The sequence below is a fragment of the Dasypus novemcinctus genome, chromosome 10 (genome assembly GCF_030445035.2).
Source record: "Dasypus novemcinctus isolate mDasNov1 chromosome 10, mDasNov1.1.hap2, whole genome shotgun sequence".
In the NCBI taxonomy this organism is placed as follows: Eukaryota; Metazoa; Chordata; class Mammalia; order Cingulata; family Dasypodidae; genus Dasypus; species Dasypus novemcinctus.
This window is the reverse complement of record NC_080682.1, coordinates 38,048,969-38,069,642: the sequence shown is the minus strand read 5'-3', so window position 1 is coordinate 38,069,642 and position 20,674 is coordinate 38,048,969. Positions and strand designations below refer to the sequence as shown.

Sequence of the window (20,674 nt, the reverse complement as noted above, 5' to 3'; positions counted from 1 at the left end):
ACTAGCCAAAAATATTTACAAAATGCCAGTGAGCACTTTCATACAAAAGTTATTTTCAGTTGAAAAATTTTAAGGAATATAAGCATTCTGATGACGCTTTTCAAAATTCATTAGAACATTAAATAATTTCCATTCATAACCTGATTTAATCTTTAAGGAAATTATATGTATTTAGAATTTTTTTCTTCTACAATTGTGGAAACTAGACTTACACTTTCAGTGACTTATGAGGAGATATATAAGTAAAACTCTGGAGCTCTAGAATCTAAACTCTGGAATTTCAGTCTCAAAAAGACTCTTTAAGACTATGCTATATTTTTTTCTACAGATTAAATCACTAATGAAAGTGCTTCTCATAAGAAAATTCTCTGAAATTGGAATATACATGGGGATTTTTATGATGCAATTTGAAAGTACTACAATTTTGTTGTTCTTGCCCTTAAAAATATTTACATTTAAACTAAAGGTTTAACACATGTTTCACGGCTTCCAATTACTATGTATATTTCAAAATCCTATTTTGGAAATTTTCCAGTTCATGTGTAGTCAAATAGAGGAATGTGCAACAGAAATTCAAACGAATTAAAGGTTGTTACTTTACTTAATGAATAAATATCCAAAGAGGAAAGAAACAATGCGCTTAATTATTTGGCATCCCAGTCATTAAAATTGCCTGAAGCCCTCTCTCTTCTGCATAACTCTAATGAGAGCATTTTTGACTTCTTTGTTTCTAAGACTATAAATCAGTGGATTCAACATAGGAATCACCATAGTATAAAACACAGAGGCCACTTGATCCCTTCCCAAGGAATAGGAGTCCTTTGGCTTTAAATAAGTAAAAGTCATGGTGCTATAAAAGATGGTGACACCCAGGAGGTGGGAGGCACAAGTAGAGAAGGCTTTGCGCTTTCCTGAAGTGGAATTAATTTTCAGGATATTAGACAGAATGGACACATAGGAAACAGTGATTGTGATAAGAGATCCCATTATGTCTATAAAAGCAATAATGATTATCATGATTTCAGTACCACGAGTGTCAGTGCAGGACAGGGCTAAAACTGGGGTTGTGTCACAGAAAAAGTGATAGACTACATGAAGTTTACAGAAATGCAAACTGCTGATGCAAAGAACAATAGCTAATGACTGAGTAAAGCCAATCATGTAGGACGCAGTGATAAAGGTATAGCAGAGTCGCCTGGACATAAAAACTTGATAGTGCAGAGGATTGCAGATAGCTACATAGCGGTCATAGGCCATGGAAGAGAGAAAGAAAAATTCAGTGCCAACCAAGAAGACAAAGAAAAACATTTGGGTGAAGCAGTCAAAGAATGAAATATATTTGTTGGAAGTCAATAAGTTCTCTAAGGTTTTAGGTATGATGACTGTTGAGTAACAGATGTCAAGGAATGACAGGTGACTGAGGAAAAAATACATGGGTGTGTGAAGCTGGAGATCCAGATAAACGATCAATATCATACCTGTATTCCCCAGCACAGTAATCAAGTATATCAGGAGAAACAATATAAAGAAGAATTGAGAGATCTCTTCAGACTTTATCAATCCCAATAGAATGAAATCACGTCCATTTGTGTAATTCCTGCTTTCCATAGTGATCAACTATTGCAAACTATTGAGAAATTAAATATGAAACTTATTGAGAAATTAAATGTGAAACTTAGCATGAATAACTATAAAATAAAGTTTTTTAAAATTGAAATGATATGGAGTTTAAAATAACATTAGCTTAGTGATTTTAGAAATTCAAAATAAAGTGTAATTTTCAAAATGTGACTGGAAAAAATCTTAGTTTGATTGCCAAATATCTATTTGGTAAAAAACAACTTTGGATATTGTATAATAGAAATTCATATACATTGCATAATAGAATGATTTGATACTCTCATCAAGATTTCCTACATTAAATTATTTATTAACATTAAAATATTATATCATAGGTATTGCTATTTTACACATCTTTTAGATGAGACAAATGGCATGGAACTTTAACTTATCCAGAATCACAACCATTAACTATTTGGTACTGTGATTCTACCAAAGTTGGTTGAGTTCCCAGATCATGATTGTAATACTATATTCCTACTTGTATTTAATTTCAGAAAAACAATTATATTATGTAATAACAATCATATAGATTTATGATTCATCATTTACTCTTCTGTTATTGCCAATGTTATTTAGTACAAATGACAGATCAGAAATTAAACCTTAGGTGCATTTACATTAGAGAGCACACTATACTATTAATTTTCAGAAGATTTTTTAAGGATTCTTAAACTTCTTCCAAATATTATATTTTCAATGTCTTCATTGCTTGATGACTCTGATTCCATAAATTCTATATTTCCATTTCTAGAAATCTTTTCATTACCTAGGTAACACCTACATGATATTTAGATTTCTATGCATAATATTCTAATAATATTCTTTTCCTATTTTTGGATAAACTAAAACGCCCTAACTTTGACATGCATACATACCATGAGGCCCTAACTTTGACATAATACATAACATGAGTAGAAGTTGGTGAAAAATTCCTTCAGCATTATCTGTCTAGAAATTTGTCAGCCTAAAGTTTTTTTCTCAAGTACAATATTTAAACCATTTAAAGTTTTTGTGACATCATATTTCTTTTCTTTGAGATAAAGAATGTTTAATTTTTATGCATATATGTATAGGGAGAGTGAGAACAAGAGTCAGAGAGAGAGAGAGGTAAAATAAATCTACCCAAAATATTTGTTCATGTCCTGCTGAAATTGAAAGTCCACCTGGAAATCATGTTTCCCAAGTATACCAGGGAGCTACTGGGAACACAAGCCTTTCATCCTGATATTGCCAGGACAACTCTTATATTGATGATTACTGATAATGCAACATGAGCTCATCTCTGGGGCCAATTTCCAAGGAAGGTTGTTTGGCATCATCCCAAGAATAAAAGTTCAAGGATTAATGCATCCATGTTAGGTTTGTAAAAGAGACTTGTCTTTACCTTAGAAGTCACATAATGTTGAGCAGCATTTTTGGTATTCTCTTGTGATGCTCTAATTTATAACTGAGTTAAAAGAGGTCATTTCTACAGAAATACTTAATTGTTTTGTGACTGAAAGGCCAGATCATTAACCATCAAGAATGGAATAGCACATTTTTTCCCAATAACAACATCATAGGATTAATTACTGTTCATTATACATCTATTATTACACAAAAAAAGAAAGAAAAAAATGAAAAACTTTCATAAATATTGTTATATTTTGGGTGTATTTGCCTCCAAGTATTATTCTTTGTACATATAAAGCTTACTTATATGTATACTCATGTCGTTATATAATTCAATCTTGCTGAATTTTCAGTAATATCCTGATATTATTAAAATTTTTTAAGACATACACCTTGACCTCTTTGACAACAAACATTTAAAAACCCACAATTTCATGCATTTTGCTTTGACTGGTGCAGCATAACTACCTTCTATCTAGGAGTGTGAACCAGCTCATTAATGGGCATTTTTGAGGCATCCAAGGAAAGCTTAGTGGTGTTTCTCCAGTCAGGTTTGGGAGTGTTAACTTATTAATTGACCCAGCAGATGTAATGCATTGTACCACCACACATTTGTACAATTTGTTTTATTATTTCAGTTTTTTGGCATTCATTATTGAGAAAAAAGTGTTGGATAAATGTAAAACTCAATGCTGAGATGAATAAAGATTTTATAATTATATTAATGGCCAAAAGTGTACTTCCTCTTTTTACACCCATGTGAAATGAATTCCTGTGAATCTTTCATTAATTAACAGTAATTAAATCAATTTTCATGTAGATTTTGAAGCAACTCATGAAAAAATACTGTTTATATGGCAGAATTTCCAAAGTGAGTTTGTTTTATGAATCAAAGAATTCTAAAATTATATTTTATGTATTAGATAAAGTTTTATATGTACAATTCTTCATTTCATCAAAAATTCAGTGACACTGAGATAAGTTTATTTGACAATTAGAAGCCAGAATTAATTTATTTCATAATAGGTCAACTTAGGCTTCTATGTCAATGCCACTTAAATAGAATCTGCTTAGTGCTTGCAAAATAACCATAAGGAAGTTTTTCTTCCCAGCATTGCAATAATTTTTGTAGATATTAAGTGTACTTTCAACTAATATAAGTAATAGTTGAAAACATTATTCACAAAATTTGATATGACTAATAGTTTTTGCTGGATCTTTATTGTTGAGATTCTAATATACCACTAACAGCAAAAAAAAAAAAAAGGCAGAAGATCAGAAGTAAGAAACAGAAAGGAAACATTACTTATTTGTCCTATATTTCAACAAAATTAGAACTTTATCTCTGACAATTATTAAATGTCATTTATTAAGATAATTATATTCCTCTTTTTAATGAGCTTCGTTTTTTATGTGAGTTGGTGCCCTGTTTAGGAATTTATAGTTTTCTGATAACTTGTCTGTACTCTTATTCTATGCTATCCTTCATATCTCTGGAAAACAGAGGTCTAGTTTTTCTAATAGTACTATTTTACACAGGTTTATTTATATGCTTATATTTATAGGGAAATATTTTTATATCCTTTTACTATGCATCTATTTAATTTTTTTCTTTATTAAAGAAATTATGGGTTATAGAACAATCATGCATAAAATACAGGATTCCCATACACCACCCCACCACCAAAAATGTCTATTGTTGTAAAACATTCATTATAATTGCTAATGCCATATTTTAAAAATTATGCTATTAAATGAATTTCATGATTATCTTATGCTTCACAGTATAGTGTAGTTCCATAGATTTTTTTCAAAAAATTTATTCTCTTATCATATAAACAATCTAATTGCTTTGCTAAGAACTTCACATACAATGTTCAAGAAAAGTATTGACAATAGGTATCTTTTCCTTTTTCGTGATCTTAGAAGGAAAGCTTCAGTCTTTCACCATTATGTAGGATGTTAACTGTGGGTTTTGCATATATGCACTTTATCTTGTTGAGGTAGTTTTCATTTATTCCTAGTGTTCTATTTGCTTTTATCAAGGGGTGAAGAATTTTGTCGAATGACATTTTTGCAACAATTGAGATGATCTTTTATGATTTTTCTTTGTTGTGTTAGTTTGGCATATTATGTTAATTGATTTTCATATGCTGTACTTCTTTGTTTTTTATTTTGTAAACCTCAACCTGACTCATTTCAAGTGTCTTGTCTTAAATTTCACTGCTTCCATCTTCTGTCATCTCCAATCTGCTCTAGTAGCATCCCTAGGCATTTTTCATTTAAGTTATTGTGGTATTCAACCCCAGTAGTTCTGTGTGGTTCTTTCATAAAATTTCTCTTTACTATGTCTCTTATATAACTCACCCATCATTTCCCTGATATTCTTAAGTCATCCTCTTTATTTTTAAAATCTCCTTTAGCATTTTAAAATCATGATTTTAAAAAGGTTTGTTTGATAGGTTCATATTCTCATTTTCATTTGTGTTTTCTAGATTTTTATCCTCTTCCACAGCATGGTCCATCATTTCATGTTTCTTTGTCTTGTATTCTTGTACACTGTGTACGTTTTAATATTTTAAAACATTAACTCTGTGATTTGCTTCCTGGAATGTCTATTTCTTGGTTCTGTAAATACATGATAAGACAGAGATTTTCTTGAGTATCAGCCTATCCATCCTGAAGATTCGCCTGAAGCGAAAGCAGTGTGAAGAGTTTTTTCCTGTTTTTTAGGGCCTGTTCCTTTTCCTGAGATTTTGCTTGTTAATTGTTTTGGAATTTCCCTATTTACAGGGTTTTGGTTGCCCCTTTTATTCCCAGGACACAGATTTCTGTCTCCTGAGTGTTTGGCACCCACAGGCCTGTACCCCAGACAGTTCACCTCTATGGTTTGTTACTAGCATTTTATTGCCTCAATCTGCTTTTGCCTGGAGGGTTAATTCTGGGAGATGGGGGTGACTGAAAGAACTTTCTCATGTCAGTCTTAGCCTGCCAAAGCAGGACCCAGAACCATGAATGGGGTTTAACCAGCTCCAGAGATCCCTGGGAAGGGAACAAGAAGGGTGACCACAGCTTCCCTGATGACTCCTAAAAGCTGCATTTCTCTGACATATACAGTCAACGCAGCCCCTCAACTAACTACCCCAAAAGCTCAGAAGAGCTCAGGGTCCTTAAAGCTCCATCATTTCTGTGCATCTCTGAGCCAGTTTGAAAAAATGTCAGCTACTATACTTGGCAGGATAGGTTGAAACAATGGTTGCCACTGCCTTTATCAGAGATGTGTTGAAATAATGGCTGCCTTTCAAAGACAAGTCCCATTAGATCCAATATCACAGATCAAATGCTGAGAAACTTGATCCACCATGGCCACATCTTGTCTTGGGAAAAAGGAATTTTTCATCCTTTTCTGCCACCCAGGACCTACCCAGTGACTGGACTGCACTGCGGCCTACCATGGGAGTAAGTAATGGGCACCAGCCACCACATGGAGAAAGCAATCTACTGTTCTTTACTGTAATTTCAGCCTCTTCCTTCTGCTCTTCCCAGGATGTGGAACAGTTTACTTCTTACCTCTGAAATTTAAAACTAGCTGTTTCTAGCATTTCATACCTGTTTAATTTTTGTTTTGCTGGAAAGTATTAGTCCTGGAGCTCCCTACTCCACTATCTTCCCACTTCATCTATTAAATATGGACATTATGTGGTTGAGTCTTATATTTTAATAGAGTCAATTATAGGGCATTTATATAGAGTGCTTAGTCCACTTATGTTTAAAATCATTATTTATGTGAGATTTTCATTTCATGTATATTTTGAAATTCTGATTTTTCTTTTTGACTTCTGTTTGGATAAAATAATATTTAATATTAAAATGTGTTACCTCTGTTGGATTTTTAACCATATTTCATTTTATTAGATAATTAGCATTTTATCTATGAAACAAAATTTCATCTGTAAACTATATGTGTTCTTTATATTATTATGATGGATTCTAGGCAACCATATTAGCAGCATAAGACACTTCAGGGGCTGTTCACCCAGAGAATTTTTGAAAAACTACATAAAATGTCCAAACTATCTTCACCAAACTCCAGAATTCAATTAAATTATTGCAGTAATAAAGAGTCCTGAATCAAGTAAAAGCACCTTAAAACGTAACACCAACTAGCATCTACCCTAAACCCTGCTTGGCACAGTGGAAAGCCAACCAGAACTCTGGTTGTGTGTTCCAGTCTCTGTTTTAGGGGAGTAGAACAACCACTATTTCATCCTGGACTGCAGTAGTAGCCTGAAAGCCTGACCCAGGACACCCACTCTTGTCTTGTTCTTCCCAGAATTTGCAATGCAGGCAGAAACAAGATGAAGATAGTTAAAGCAGTAGAAGAGACAATCATTTCAATGTAGCCTGGGACAAAGTATTCCTTGCTATAATAATACAATAGAGCACTCTTAAAGGGGTAAATTGTATTTCACAGTACTAGGGGAGTACTAGGGGAGGCATTCCAATTATAGCAAACAGGGAAATTACTAAGTAAAGGAGAGACCGCACACTTTTGCCTCAGGTTGATCTTCTTAATAGGAAAGCTAGATTCTGAAGGAGAGCACCAGACAACATGGAGGCAATTTTCATAAACAGTGAAATATGTTTTTAACATTAATTTTTGTCCTTGTTAGCTCCTGACACTCAATGATGTATCTGTCATAAATATCTGGATAAAATTTTAGAAACATACAACTCAGGGACTTAATACCATAGTTTAAAAATTCAATAGTAAAATGTACATTGTTAAATAAAAGTTTTTGAGACATCTAAGTTCCCTCTTAACTGGAAGGAGAGTAGGCCTCACATCCCCAAATCCTCAAGACTGAAAAACGAACAAACATTAGAGAGGAATGTATGCATGGACAAAAGTAGACTTATTATTCTAGTAGCAAAATAATTTGTAACATTGATATAAAGACAGTGGTCACCAGAGATTCTCAGGAGAGGAGGGAAGAAATGTGGAACATGGGGCACATTTGGACATTGGAATTTTTCTTCATGATATTGCAAAGATGGACACAGTCCATTATACATTTGTCAAAACCTATAAATTGTATGGTACAAAGCATAAACCATAATGCAAACTATAGACCATGGTTTTTAACAATGCTTCAATGTTTGTTCATCAACTGTAACAAATGTATCACACCAATGAAAGTTGTCAGTAATAGGTGGAAAATGTGAAAGGGGGTGTAAGTGAGGTATTTAGAACCCAGTAAATTTGCTTAATAACTGTTCTTTAATATGCAACTTCTTGAAAATTAAAGTTAAAAAATAAAATAAAAACTTATGAGACAATGACATAAGAAATCATGGTCCATCAAGGCAGAAGATAAAACTTCAACAAACATCAAAGTAGAAGATAAATGTTAAAGAGAACCGTGCTTTAGAGTCATGTGGGGTGTCCTCGAGAATAACAATAATGTCATAATTTAATTTTGAGAAGAAAAAATAAAGAAAGGGGCAGTAGGAATATTGAAATAATGGCAGAAAACTTCTCTAATCTAATGAAAGACACACACAAATATTCATGAATACCAGGAAAAATTAATAGGAAAAACTTAAGGAGAACCATGTCAGACATAACGTCATGAAGGCAGGGGGTGAAATATTTAAGTGCTGAAAGAATACAATTTCAACAGATAATTTCTATCTGGTATCATGTCTTAAAAATGAGGGCATGATTAACATGTTCTTAGATCAATAAAAGCTGTGGGAGATCATCAACGCTAGACTTGTCCTACGATAATGACATAGGGAGTTACTTAGATAGAAAGAAAGGACAACAGTGAACTGAAGCAGCAAAAAGAATAATAAAGTTTTCTTGTAAAGGTAAGCAGAAAGGCAATAATAAGCCCCAGTATTATATTGTATTATGTTTTCTAAATCTAATTTCACTTCTTATTTGTTTAGATTCTAACAAGCACATGTTTAAAAACTAATGAAAATTCTATGGTTTAAGATATTATTTACAAAAGGATATAACTTGTAACAAGTACAATAATAAAGTGAAGGGATGCCAGGGCATAAGAACAAGTTTTTTCATTTGTTATTGAAATTAATTTGGTATCAAATACATGTAATTTTTATAAATTTACCACCTTTAAGCCCAATAATAGTGACAAAGAAAGTATCTGAAAAAATAGATAAAATGTGAATTGACTCAAAAAACTACAATGGAAATATTAAAAAGATATGAAAAAAGACATTAATGAAGACTTGAGGATAAAATATACAACAATAACAAAAACAGTATAAAACTAACAAAGGGAAAGTAGTAAAAATGGCAGAAGGAAGCAATTCATTATTAGTAAATACTTTAAATGGATATGGAATAAACTCTCCAGTAAAAGACACAGATTGGCATAATGATTAAAACTATATGTGTAATATAAGATACTCAAATTAAATGCAAAGGCAAAAGAAGGATGAAAGTGAAAGGATGGAAAACCTATATTCAATGCCAGTAATGACCAAAAATAACTAGGATAACTGTATTAATATCTTCCAATTCAAACAGTTAAATAGGACAAAGAGTAGACTATGTACTGATGAAGTGTTCAAGTCTACAAGAATATATAACGCATGAATATATATGCACCCGAAACATCAGAGCCCAACAATAATGAAGCAAATATTCACACATTTGAAAGGAGAAATAGATGGTTCTACAACCTAGTAATAGATTTCAATATGCAACATTTATTAATGGATAGAACATCTAGATAGAAGATTGATAAGAAAATGTAAGACTTGAGTAATACTATGAACAACCTAGAGCCGACACCCAAAATGATCACAATACACATTCTCTTCTAGTGCAACCAGGTCATTCTTCAAAATAGACCATACACTAGATCATAATACAAGACTTAATACATTTAACAAGACTGAAATCACTAATTAATTTTCTCAAACAACACTGCAATGATGCTAAAAATCAATAACAGAAATATTCCTGGAAAATGAACTATGAGGAAATTAGAGATACACTCAAATAAACAATGAGTCAAAGAAGACATCACAAAGGCAAATTAAGAAATGTCTTGACAAGAATGAACAAAGAACAAGATAAATCAAATCTTATAGAGAAGCAAAGGCAGTAATGGGAGGTTAATATAAGACTTAACCTCACAACTTGAAGTACTAAAATAAAAGAGCATAATAAACCCAAATAAAGGAGACGGAATGAAATTACAAATATTATATTGGAGATAAAGGAAATAGAGAATAAAAGCACAATAGAGTATATCAATAAAATCAAAAGTTGTTTCTTGCTATTATCTATAAAATTAACAAAATGTTAGCTAGTCTCACAAAAACAGCATCAAAGCAGTAATCGAAACTTCCCAACAAGAAAAAAATAACATGGGAGTAGACGTGGCTCAAATAATTGGGCTCCCATCTACCACATAGGAGGTCCAGGGTTTAATGCTCAGGGCCTCCTGGTGAAGGCACACTGTCCCGTATGGCAAGCTGGCCTACACAGAGTGCTGACCTGTGTGGAGTACTGCCCCACACAGGAGTGCTGCCCTACACAGGAGTGTTGGCTCACGTGGAGAGCTGGCACAGCGAGATGATGCAACAAAAAGAGGCACAGAGGAGAGAGAAAAAGAAATGCAGCCGATCAGCAACCTGAAGTGTCCAAGAGAATGATCATCTCTCTCCCACTCTGGAAGATCCCAACATCAGTTCCCAGAGCTGCCTAATGAGAATACAAGCAAACACAGAAGAATACACAGTGAATGGACACAGAGAGCAGACAATGGAGAGAAATAAATAAACCTTAAAAAAAAAAATAGAAAAATAGAAAAATAGAAAAAAAATAACAGCACCAGAAATATAAACTTGTGAATTTCGCCAAGCATTGACAAACAGTTATTTTGCTCATATTCCTCAAAAAATTTATTGGTGATATTTTGTAACTCATTCTATTTGAGCCTCATTCTAATACCGAAGACATAAATATACCACAAAAAAATTAGGGACTAATATACCTTATGAATATTGATGCAAAAACTCTCAGACTCTAAGAAACAGAATCCAATAGCATGTTAACAGAATTATATATCATGACAAACAAATTTATTCCAAGTCAGTCATGGTGGTTCAACCTAAGAAAGTTAATTAATATAATGCACCATATTAATAAAATGAAGTAAAAAACAAACAAAAGCAATCAGAATAAAAACATGACCATCTAAATTGATGCATGAAAGTAATTTGGCAATATCCAGCAACCTTCTTGTAAAACCCATCACAGAACAAAAACAGTAGGAAATTAACTCAAAACGATAAATGTCAGTTAGAAGCATATTCAGGAACAAGACAAGGGTGTCCACCTTCAAGAGTATAATTCAGTTCTAACCAGAGTAATTAGGCAAGAAAACAAAAGACTGCAAAATTGGAAGGGAAGAAGTAAAACATTCATTGTTTGCAAATAACATGATCCTATATTTAGAAAAATCTCAAAAATGTACAACAAAGCTAAGAACTAATAATAAAGTTAGCAAAATGAAGGGCATAATATCAATTCAAAAAATCAGTGATCTTTCTATAGTTAGTGTATTAGTCAGCCAAAGGTATTTTGGTTTTTATAAAGGGTATTTATTTGGGGTAGCAACTTACAGATACCAAGCCATAAAGCATAAGTTTCTCCCCTTACCAAAGTCTTTTTCCACCTGTTTGAGCAAGATGTCTGTCAACAACTGTTAGGATTCAGGGTTCCTGGGTTCCTCTCTTCCCAGGACTTTTTTCTCTCTGGGCTCAAGATACCTCTCTTCCCAGGGCTTGCTTCTTTCCAGGCTCAAGTTTTCACTCTCCAGTGTTTGCTTCTCTTTCCTCTGTGCACTTACTTCCCAGGGCTCTGACTTAAGACTTCAGTATCAAACTCCAACATCAAAACTCCAATATCAAAAACCCTCACCTCTATCTGTCCTTTGCCATATATTTTATCTGTGAGTCCCTACCCATCAAGGGTGGATACTCAACACCCTACTGGCACACGAGTGTCTGAATCCAATATAATCTAATATGCCCAGAGGAAAAAGACCAGTTTACAAACATAATCCAATATTTATTTTTGGAATTAATCAATAATATCAAACTGATACAATTAGTAATTAAGTTCAAGAGGAAATCAAGAATAAAATGATCATACTGGAGAAAATGTAAAACATCAAATAACTGGGATTAAAGTTAACCAAGTTTGTTAAGGACTTATACAGAGAAAACAAGAAAACACTTCTGGAAGTACTCACATAAGACCTATATAAATGGAAGGGCATTCCATGTTCATGGATTTGAAGACTAGATATCATTAAGGTGTCAATTCTATGCAATAAGATATACATACTAAATGAAAATGAATTAAAATTCCAACACTTAGCATAGCAGAAATGGAAAAGCCACTCTACAAATTTTTATTCAATAGTGAAAGACCAAAGAGACAAAGTCAACTTGAAAAAAAGGATGTTGGAGTCCTGACACGTCCCAATTTTAAAATTTATTACAAGGCTACAGTAATCAAAATATATTGCACATTGTTGCCTGGTGTAAAGTAACTTCATCAATAGCCTCTCAGACTGATGACTTTTTAGGTTCTTGTTTCCAGTCAGGTGGCATCTTCAGAGAAATTCAAACCAACAGAGTGCAAAGTTCCACAGATGACTGGGTGCACATGTACTAAGTGGTGATGTGTAGAGACATTTTTGAGAATGTCTATTCATTAAGCAGGGTTTCTACAGACTTTATTATGAGCAACAGTTTGATAGCAGAGACTGTAACTCATGGTTTGTTACCTCGGAACACCCTTAAGGCATTAAGTGAAGATACTGAGAAATCTGCAGCAATTGAAAATGTCTGTGAACAAAATAGGATGCTTCCTTCACAAAACATAGTAGATAATCAGATCCAAAACACAGATTTATTGAGCAGTTTAGAAAATATCTTATCAAGTAACCTCTCTGGTCAGACATTGGATAATCAGTCTGTTGTCTGACAAACCCAGGACTGAAACACAGTCCTATCTAGAGTCCTGGAATATATTTTTATATTGAAGAGTTCTTTTCTACCTCAAATATCCAAACTCAAACAGAAGAGAGTGAACACTGAGGAAGTCTTGGAACCCATGTACATAGAAGCCCAAACTGACTTTTTACTTGTAGACACCTCTTCCCAGTACCACAGTTGTAGGGGAAATGCTGACTTCTTAGGACTTGACATGTTTCATGTGCAGACACAGCAGACTTAAACTTCTTAGACAATCATCTCATCTGTTTCTGGGCAGTATTCTGAAACACTCCAGCTTTTCTATGAGGACTGATTCGTCAGGTACAGAAACTCAAATAGAAGCAGTTTGCACTGCTAAAACCTTCCCTGCTCTAGGACACAAAATTCAGTTAAACAGTACAGAAATACAAACCATGAATTCTGGTTTTGAAACCCTAGAGAGTTTTGTTTTTTACCAGCAATGAAATTCAATCAGCAATGCATGCCTTCCTTCTAGTCAACTGACCTGGAACATGATAGAGACTCATGTCTGTGGAAACCCAGATATGTGCAGTTTCCAATTTCTAGAAACAAAATCCATGAGCTACATGGCATTTACAGTTTTCTTCTGGATTTAGAAAATGGGGAACAAGGACAACAATATTAACTATTGAGTATAGTTGACTATGCAGTTGTTTAGATTCTTTGCAATTTTTTTGCCTTTTATACTTGTAAGCATGAAAGTTGCATATAAATATGAGTGTATTATAAAATGTATTAAGCTGATCTTAAAAAATGGAGCTGGAATAACTTGAAATACATTTGCAAAATTGAATTTTGATCAATATCTTGTACCATGAATAAACATTGACCAAAATTTGATAATTAACAAAAATATCAAAGCCTAAACTAAAAAACACTAGCAAGGAACAAATGAAAAAATCTTAAAAATCAACAAAAGCTTCAACAATTAAATAAAAACATTGATGAATTGAACTTCATTAGGAGGACATGAAAAGACAAAAATCAGAAAAGGAGAAAACATTTGCAAATAACATATCTGATATAAGACTTGTTTTCATAATTTATAAAGAACTCTCAAATTTCAATAATAGTAAAATTTAAAATTCAATGTAAAATGGCAATAGATTTGAATTTATACCTCAACAAAGATACGTAATTGGCCAAGAACTCACCAGCTAAAAGATGCTTAACATAATTAGTTATGTAGAAAAAAAAAGATTTAAAACCACAAGAAGCTCTCACTATACACCTGTTAAATGATTTTTTAAAAATTTCCAAATAACAAGTGCCGACAAATATGCTTAAGAATAGGCAATATCATTTGTATTGATGGCAAAGCAGAATGCTAGATTTAAGCAAGTTGGCAGATTCATATGAAGTTGCACCTCTATTTACCTTACCTGACAGCATATACTTGGACAAAAATTAAGTTGCTACCTGAATTTGTGCTCCCTGAATTGAAATTCTAAGATCCCAAATAAATGCTTAAATTGCTTTACAGGTCTTTGTAATTTCACTGACAACGTTAGATGACATAAGAAATGGGCTCTGAAGCAGCTCCAGTTAGAGCCAACTATGAATTTGACCAAATACATGTTGGAACCTTTTGTGCTTTGTCCTCTCCCCAGTGATTCCTGGTTTCTGTCGTTAAGTCCTTTTGGTTCAAAACCTCCAATTTATTGTTTGAAGTAGTAATCGAGAAAATCACCCTAAGTAAAACCTCCTTGGAAAAGACAGCTAGCAGAGGAAGAAGAGAAACTCTCCAGGGAGTTGGACTCCATTTTCATTTCCTCTCTCTCAGCCTCAGATGTGGAATTGGTTGCAACCTTGCCAGGAATAACCTGATTTGGTGCAATTCACTTGATACCTTGGATTCAGGATATTCCTATACTTACAGTGATCATAACAGGTAGGGGTGGACCCACAGAAAGATGCCCCATTGAGGCAATTTTAAATTAAAAAGAAGAGTCATAGGGGATCCGCTGAAACATGTATTGCTAAGTAGGATATATCATCCATCAATCTGACTGCTTGGTTGGAGTTCTGTCCCTGTGAGAACATGTCAGCAGAGACTGGATATAACTGATCCTTAGATAGGATTCAGGTAATGTCACACAATACCACCTAACTGATCATTGATTCCATATGGATAAGAAGGGAACTGGATTTTGTAATCCCTTCCCAAATGTCGTTTTTCTGTAGGGTGAAATGTTTCATTAGGTCCACCACCATAAAGAACATGGGCAGCTTTGGTCATTCTGCTAAAACTGACATTTTTGAGGTAAAGGAAGCAGAGGTATGCAAAACATATATCATAATAACTTTCTTCCCTTCCTCCAAAATCATTCACTTCTGTTTGTTGACTTCCTACCACAAACATAATTCTATCCTGACTGCAGAAGCTGGGGTTGAAATGATGTTATTTCAATAAAATTCTTTGTCATAAACCATTTTAATATATTTTAAGTACATTACCTGTACTTAAAGAGTGCAGATAATGTTCAACAAAATATATAAATTCAAAGATTTACAAATATTGTACCAATTTATATCAATTAGCAATATCTCTTTGACCAATACTTTATATATACAAAGAAACTCCTAAGGGAAAAATACATAGTACCCATTTATTACATATTGATATTTTATGAAGGAGAAAACATTTAAGTTTCCAGATAACAAGGAAATAACATATATTTAAACATAAACATTCTACTGCAAAACAATTATTTTTTTTTTGCTGTAGAGACACTTATTCTTATAAAAGGATAGATTTTGATTTGTCTGTTTACATGCATTAGTAATCTTGGTTACTTTTGGTACCAGAGCTTCCTCATTGCAATTTTCACCTCTGCATTTCTGAGGGTATAGATAAAAGAGTTTAACATGGGTGTTATTAGAATGTAAAATACAGTCACCACATTATCCATGGGGAAGGTGACCACAGATGAAGATATACATAAAAATTATAAAAATAAAGCAACCACAGTAATATGTGAGGAACAGGTAGAGGGAGCCTTCCACTGTCCTTCAGAACTGTGAGATCTGAGGGAGCAAAGGATAAGGATATAGGAGGTAATAACAGCAGAAAAACTGAGCACACAGAGAACCACTGTTGGGAACAACAAAGAGTCCAAGGATGTGAGTGTCAGTGAAGAGCTTTAGCAGAGGGTAAAGATCACATGAGAAATGGTCAATGACATTGGGGCCACCAAAAGGTATCACGCAATGAAAAATATTTGAATCATGATATAAATAAATCCCCCAGCCCAGACTACAACCACCAGAAGTTCACACACCCACCAGTTCATTGTGATCATATAGTGCAGGGGCCTGTAAATGGCCATGTAGCAGTCACAGGCCATCACTGTGAGCAGAATGATCCCAACGCTCCCAAGGAAATGCAACACAAAAACCTGATTCATGTACTCGATGAAAGAGATAGTTTTCTTTTCAATAAGTAGGTCAAATATTATTTTGGGGGTTGTAGTAGAAGGTAAGGAGCCATTTAGCAAAGACAAGAAATACGGAAAAAAAATACATGGGGGAGCTCAGGGTTGGGCTAGTGGCAATTGTCACTACAATAAGTAGGCTGTCTGCCAGGTTCATTAAACAGATGACTGCAAACAACACAAAAAAGAATTGCTGCACATCTGGGTCCTGTGCTAGGCTTAGTAGGATGAATTCTGTCACATTGTTCACTTGCTCCATGTTCCAAGTTTGCATGTGGATAATTGACCTAACTGCAAACAGCACAAAAATTTCAATGGCTAGATGAATTTTGATCAAGAAAATAATATAACCGCCAGATCATTTGTTCCTATAAAATCAATGAAAATCCCAACAGATAAAATATAGATTTAAAATTGAGCTACATTTTAGTCACATATTAAATGCATAGAGCATTATGTACAAACCCATTATTACTACTGTTGATATGCCAGGCACATTTCCTACAATTCTGGATGACTGGATCTTTTCCCAATCAATTCCACTGTATTTTTTCAAATTGACAAACATAAATAGAAATATTACCCATGAGCAGGAACTGAAGATTGACTACATGATTGTCTACTCCCCTGTGTTTCTTCTCTAGTCACTTAGGCGGATGATTCTATGCTGCAGAGTTACTTTTTCCTATTAGATATAGCTTGTTTCAGAGTGATTAGTAAACATCATGTGAGTTCTATTTTGATATTAAAATCATGTAGTCACAATTCAGCATCAACTGAACTGAGTGAATATTTGAGGCTGCAGTAACATATGTGGTGGCAATGAGATCTGTGAGCTCATGTGTCATTGAAATAGAATTGCATAGGAATATCATAGATTCCTCATCAAACACTTCTGAGAAGATAAAACGGAGCATGATGCAATGCAATCTTCCCCAGATTTATTTCTAACTTTAGATTTTATTGTTTGGGGAATGTCTTTCCTATTGAATTTCAAGGTCTTTTGTGATTCAACATTTAAGACAGATCACTATTCTCTGCACCTGTTCAGAAAACACATGCTTGAATATGAGGGCATAAAAGCACTAAAATTTATTGGTCAGACCATGTGCTTTAGCATATACAGACTAATTTTTTTCACCATTCAGGAGCCATGTGATATTGTTTATTGGTCATTATCTTACTGAGTCTAAAAGTTTTTCATATATAATTTAAGAAAAATAACAAATGTTATGGAGGAAATAAGGAAGATCATTATTACTTTATCAAAGTTTCTATCTTAAAGGTAAAATTATAGTTTTCCACACATTCCAAGCCATTGCCATTGTGTGGAAGCTCTAGTTTTATTACTCTTAATACACTGTTACCACACTTCTTTTATATTTGTCTGGGGATGGTGGGCAAAGGAAAAGACTATTAATTCATAAATAAAGACTTTGCAGAAAATTACATTCTGTTTAATTTTGAAAACTCCTCTTTATTGTTGATACCAGCTATTATGGTTGCATGTAGGGAAACTTTAAAATTAAGAAATGCTGACATTTCACATTACTAATTTCTAAATCCTAGCTTGGGGAGCTTCTAGTTCCATTTAGGGAAGAGGTCTCCCTTTTAGACCCTTCAAAGATTACTAATTATGAATATAGTTCTATTTTTCAAGTGTGTTTATTTTATTTGTCTTTAAATAAAATGCCCAGAAATATAAAGCAGTGAACTACTTGTTATTTTGCAACTGTAGGAATCTCTAATGTGAGAATGTGTTTTAATTTTTCTTTAAAGTTGTATAATAAAGATGAAAAATGACACAACTGTTAATACAGAAATAGCATTTAGAAATAAAGAAAAAAGTCTAATATACACCATTATAAGGAAAAAGTAAAAATAATGAAAAACAAATTCTCAAGAAAAATGTTTGACATCTGATAAATCCCTAATTCATAAGCTAGCAAAAATGCAATTTAAAATGTGAAATATTTGAACTGGTAAAGTAACAAAGATGTAAGGCAGCTATATTCTGCAGTCTGGTGAGAGTGTATTGGTATTAAAGATTCTGGGAATAAAATACTTTATATAATACAGACTTCATAGTTGGTCTTATTGCTTTGTCCAATATTCCATATTCTTAGGAATCTAGTCTCAATTTAAAAAATGGACAAAACATAAGGAAACATGTATTTCACCATATTTTTTCATAATAATGAAAATGTGAAAACAACTGAAATATGTTCATAAAAAGGATCAGTTAAGTGAATTATGATGTATAATTATGAATTATCAAGTAGAAATTAAAGTGATTTATAAGAGTATTATTAATGTAGAAAGGTGTGATTCCAGTATAATAGTGAGTGGAAAAATGCATATATGAATAGCAAGCTATATTATGATTCAGTTGTCTGAGATGACATAAATAATAGCAATGTCTCTAAAAAAGACACTGAAGAAAAATAGTGCTTATTTAAATTGTGGATTATGGGCAATTTTATGTTCTTTTTAAAATCAATATTGTGATTCTAGTTTTTTGTAAAGAGAACATGTTGCCCTACTATCAGTAAAATGGTTTAATAAAAGTTTTACATTTTTTCTATGGTCTGGCTCTACCCTATCTCAGTTGTGCTTTTCTTAGTATTATTTGGTGTTACTAATTGTTCATAAAGGTCTGTTATAGCAGAAACAAATATTTAAATGCAACTTACCTTTAAACTGAAGCCCCTAGTGTCAACTTGAGATAAAAAATACCATTAAACACGTCACTGACTATACCTACCCTTCTGAATGTATTTGGAGGTATAACAGCTTCAACTTATGACATGGCATTTTATTTGTAGAGCGATTTTCTATGGACTTTACAATGACTAAGCTATCGAAAGGTGCTATTTTCAAGTTATCTCTTTTCACCTTAAATTTAGTATTCCTTTCCCTCAAATAATGGCTCAGAAATTATTGCTTAAAAAAACTTGCTAAGTAAATCTAAGTTCAAGGGCACAGGCTCACAAAAAATGTCTGTGAATATGGGCCACAAGCATCTCAGCTCAGCTAATAAACTTCTGTAGACAGAAAACTCCCAAATCTTTAATCTACAATAGAAATTGATGGGCTAAAAGCCTAAGCTTTTGGAGGATATCTCCAAAGTGACTAAATGAATACTGTAAAAGCGATGTGAGATTCGTTCTAACCAGATTTAAAATTCTGAAAATATAAATTGCGCTAAACAGAAAAATTATGGTTTGCCAGCATTATGAACTCAGGAGTAAATGCAGTTTTCCTGGAGGAGCACGTCCCTGAATTTAGCTCTTTTAAGCCTTTTCTTATGAAGATTTGTGCTCAGCCTGGAGAGAACTCCTGTGATCCTTGGGACCCTGGCTCCACAAGGCTTGGAAACTCAGAACCAACAGCATCTTTTATTTGTTGCTGGTTATGCTTAGGTGTTGTTCCAGGCTCAGGTATTCCAGAATTTGTCCTTATCTACATTTTCAAGTGAGATTTTGGAGATATATTTAAATTAATATACTTAAGCACAGCTAGTTAAGGATGTAGTGAACTTTCAGTTCCCAGAGGATTAGAATTAGCCACGTTAGTCAAGATGGCAGCCAAACCAGTTCATCTTTTTTCTCTTGTGGCTGTGGCATCTGTGACCATGGTGGGAGGGAAGGATACAGTTAGACTGTGATAGCAGAATCTCTATGGCAGTAGTTTGGGAATGGCTTGCCTTGTTTTATTCTTTATACATACTAGGATCCTGTAAAAATGCTGAAATTAGGAGAGAAGAAAGGACAAGTTTTGCTGTATTCGATACAGATTCAGGAACTATTATAATTCTAAAACCTTCCAAGAGTGTTAAATCTTTAAGCAAAGGTGACTGAGAGTGATGTTGAGATTCCCAGAAAAGTTTATAGCAGTTAATGGAAATGTAAATACCATGTGAATTAACAAATAACACGCACTTTCTATGTATTAGTCACATTGCTAAGTCTAGGATATCATCTGATTCTCATACAATCCCATGAAAGAGATATTAATATTTCCATTTTGTATATAAGGAAATTAATGCTAACTTTGAGCATCACTTGGACAAGATTTAGAGGCTCATAATTAGTAATCCGGACTGATAATGTCTCGTAAGCCTGTGTTCTAATCAATATATTATTTTTGTG

The 20,674-nt window shown here is 33.4% G+C and overlaps 1 protein-coding gene across 1 annotated transcript; it reads right to left on the bottom strand.

The window, feature by feature from the left end:
• Positions 1 to 663: 663 nt before the first annotated feature.
• LOC131280191 (olfactory receptor 8H3-like) lies at positions 664 to 1,257 on the bottom strand. Its single transcript, XM_058306311.2, has one exon. The coding sequence runs from the start codon at positions 1,255 to 1,257 to the stop codon at positions 664 to 666; it is 594 nt and encodes a 197-aa protein (XP_058162294.2).
• Positions 1,258 to 20,674: the final 19,417 nt, after the last annotated feature.

What these genes read in the sequence shown, in the direction of transcription:
- LOC131280191 (XM_058306311.2), bottom strand. Translation starts at nt 1,257, where the DNA reads ATGGCCTATGACCGCTATGTAGCTATCTGCAATCCTCTGCACTATCAA.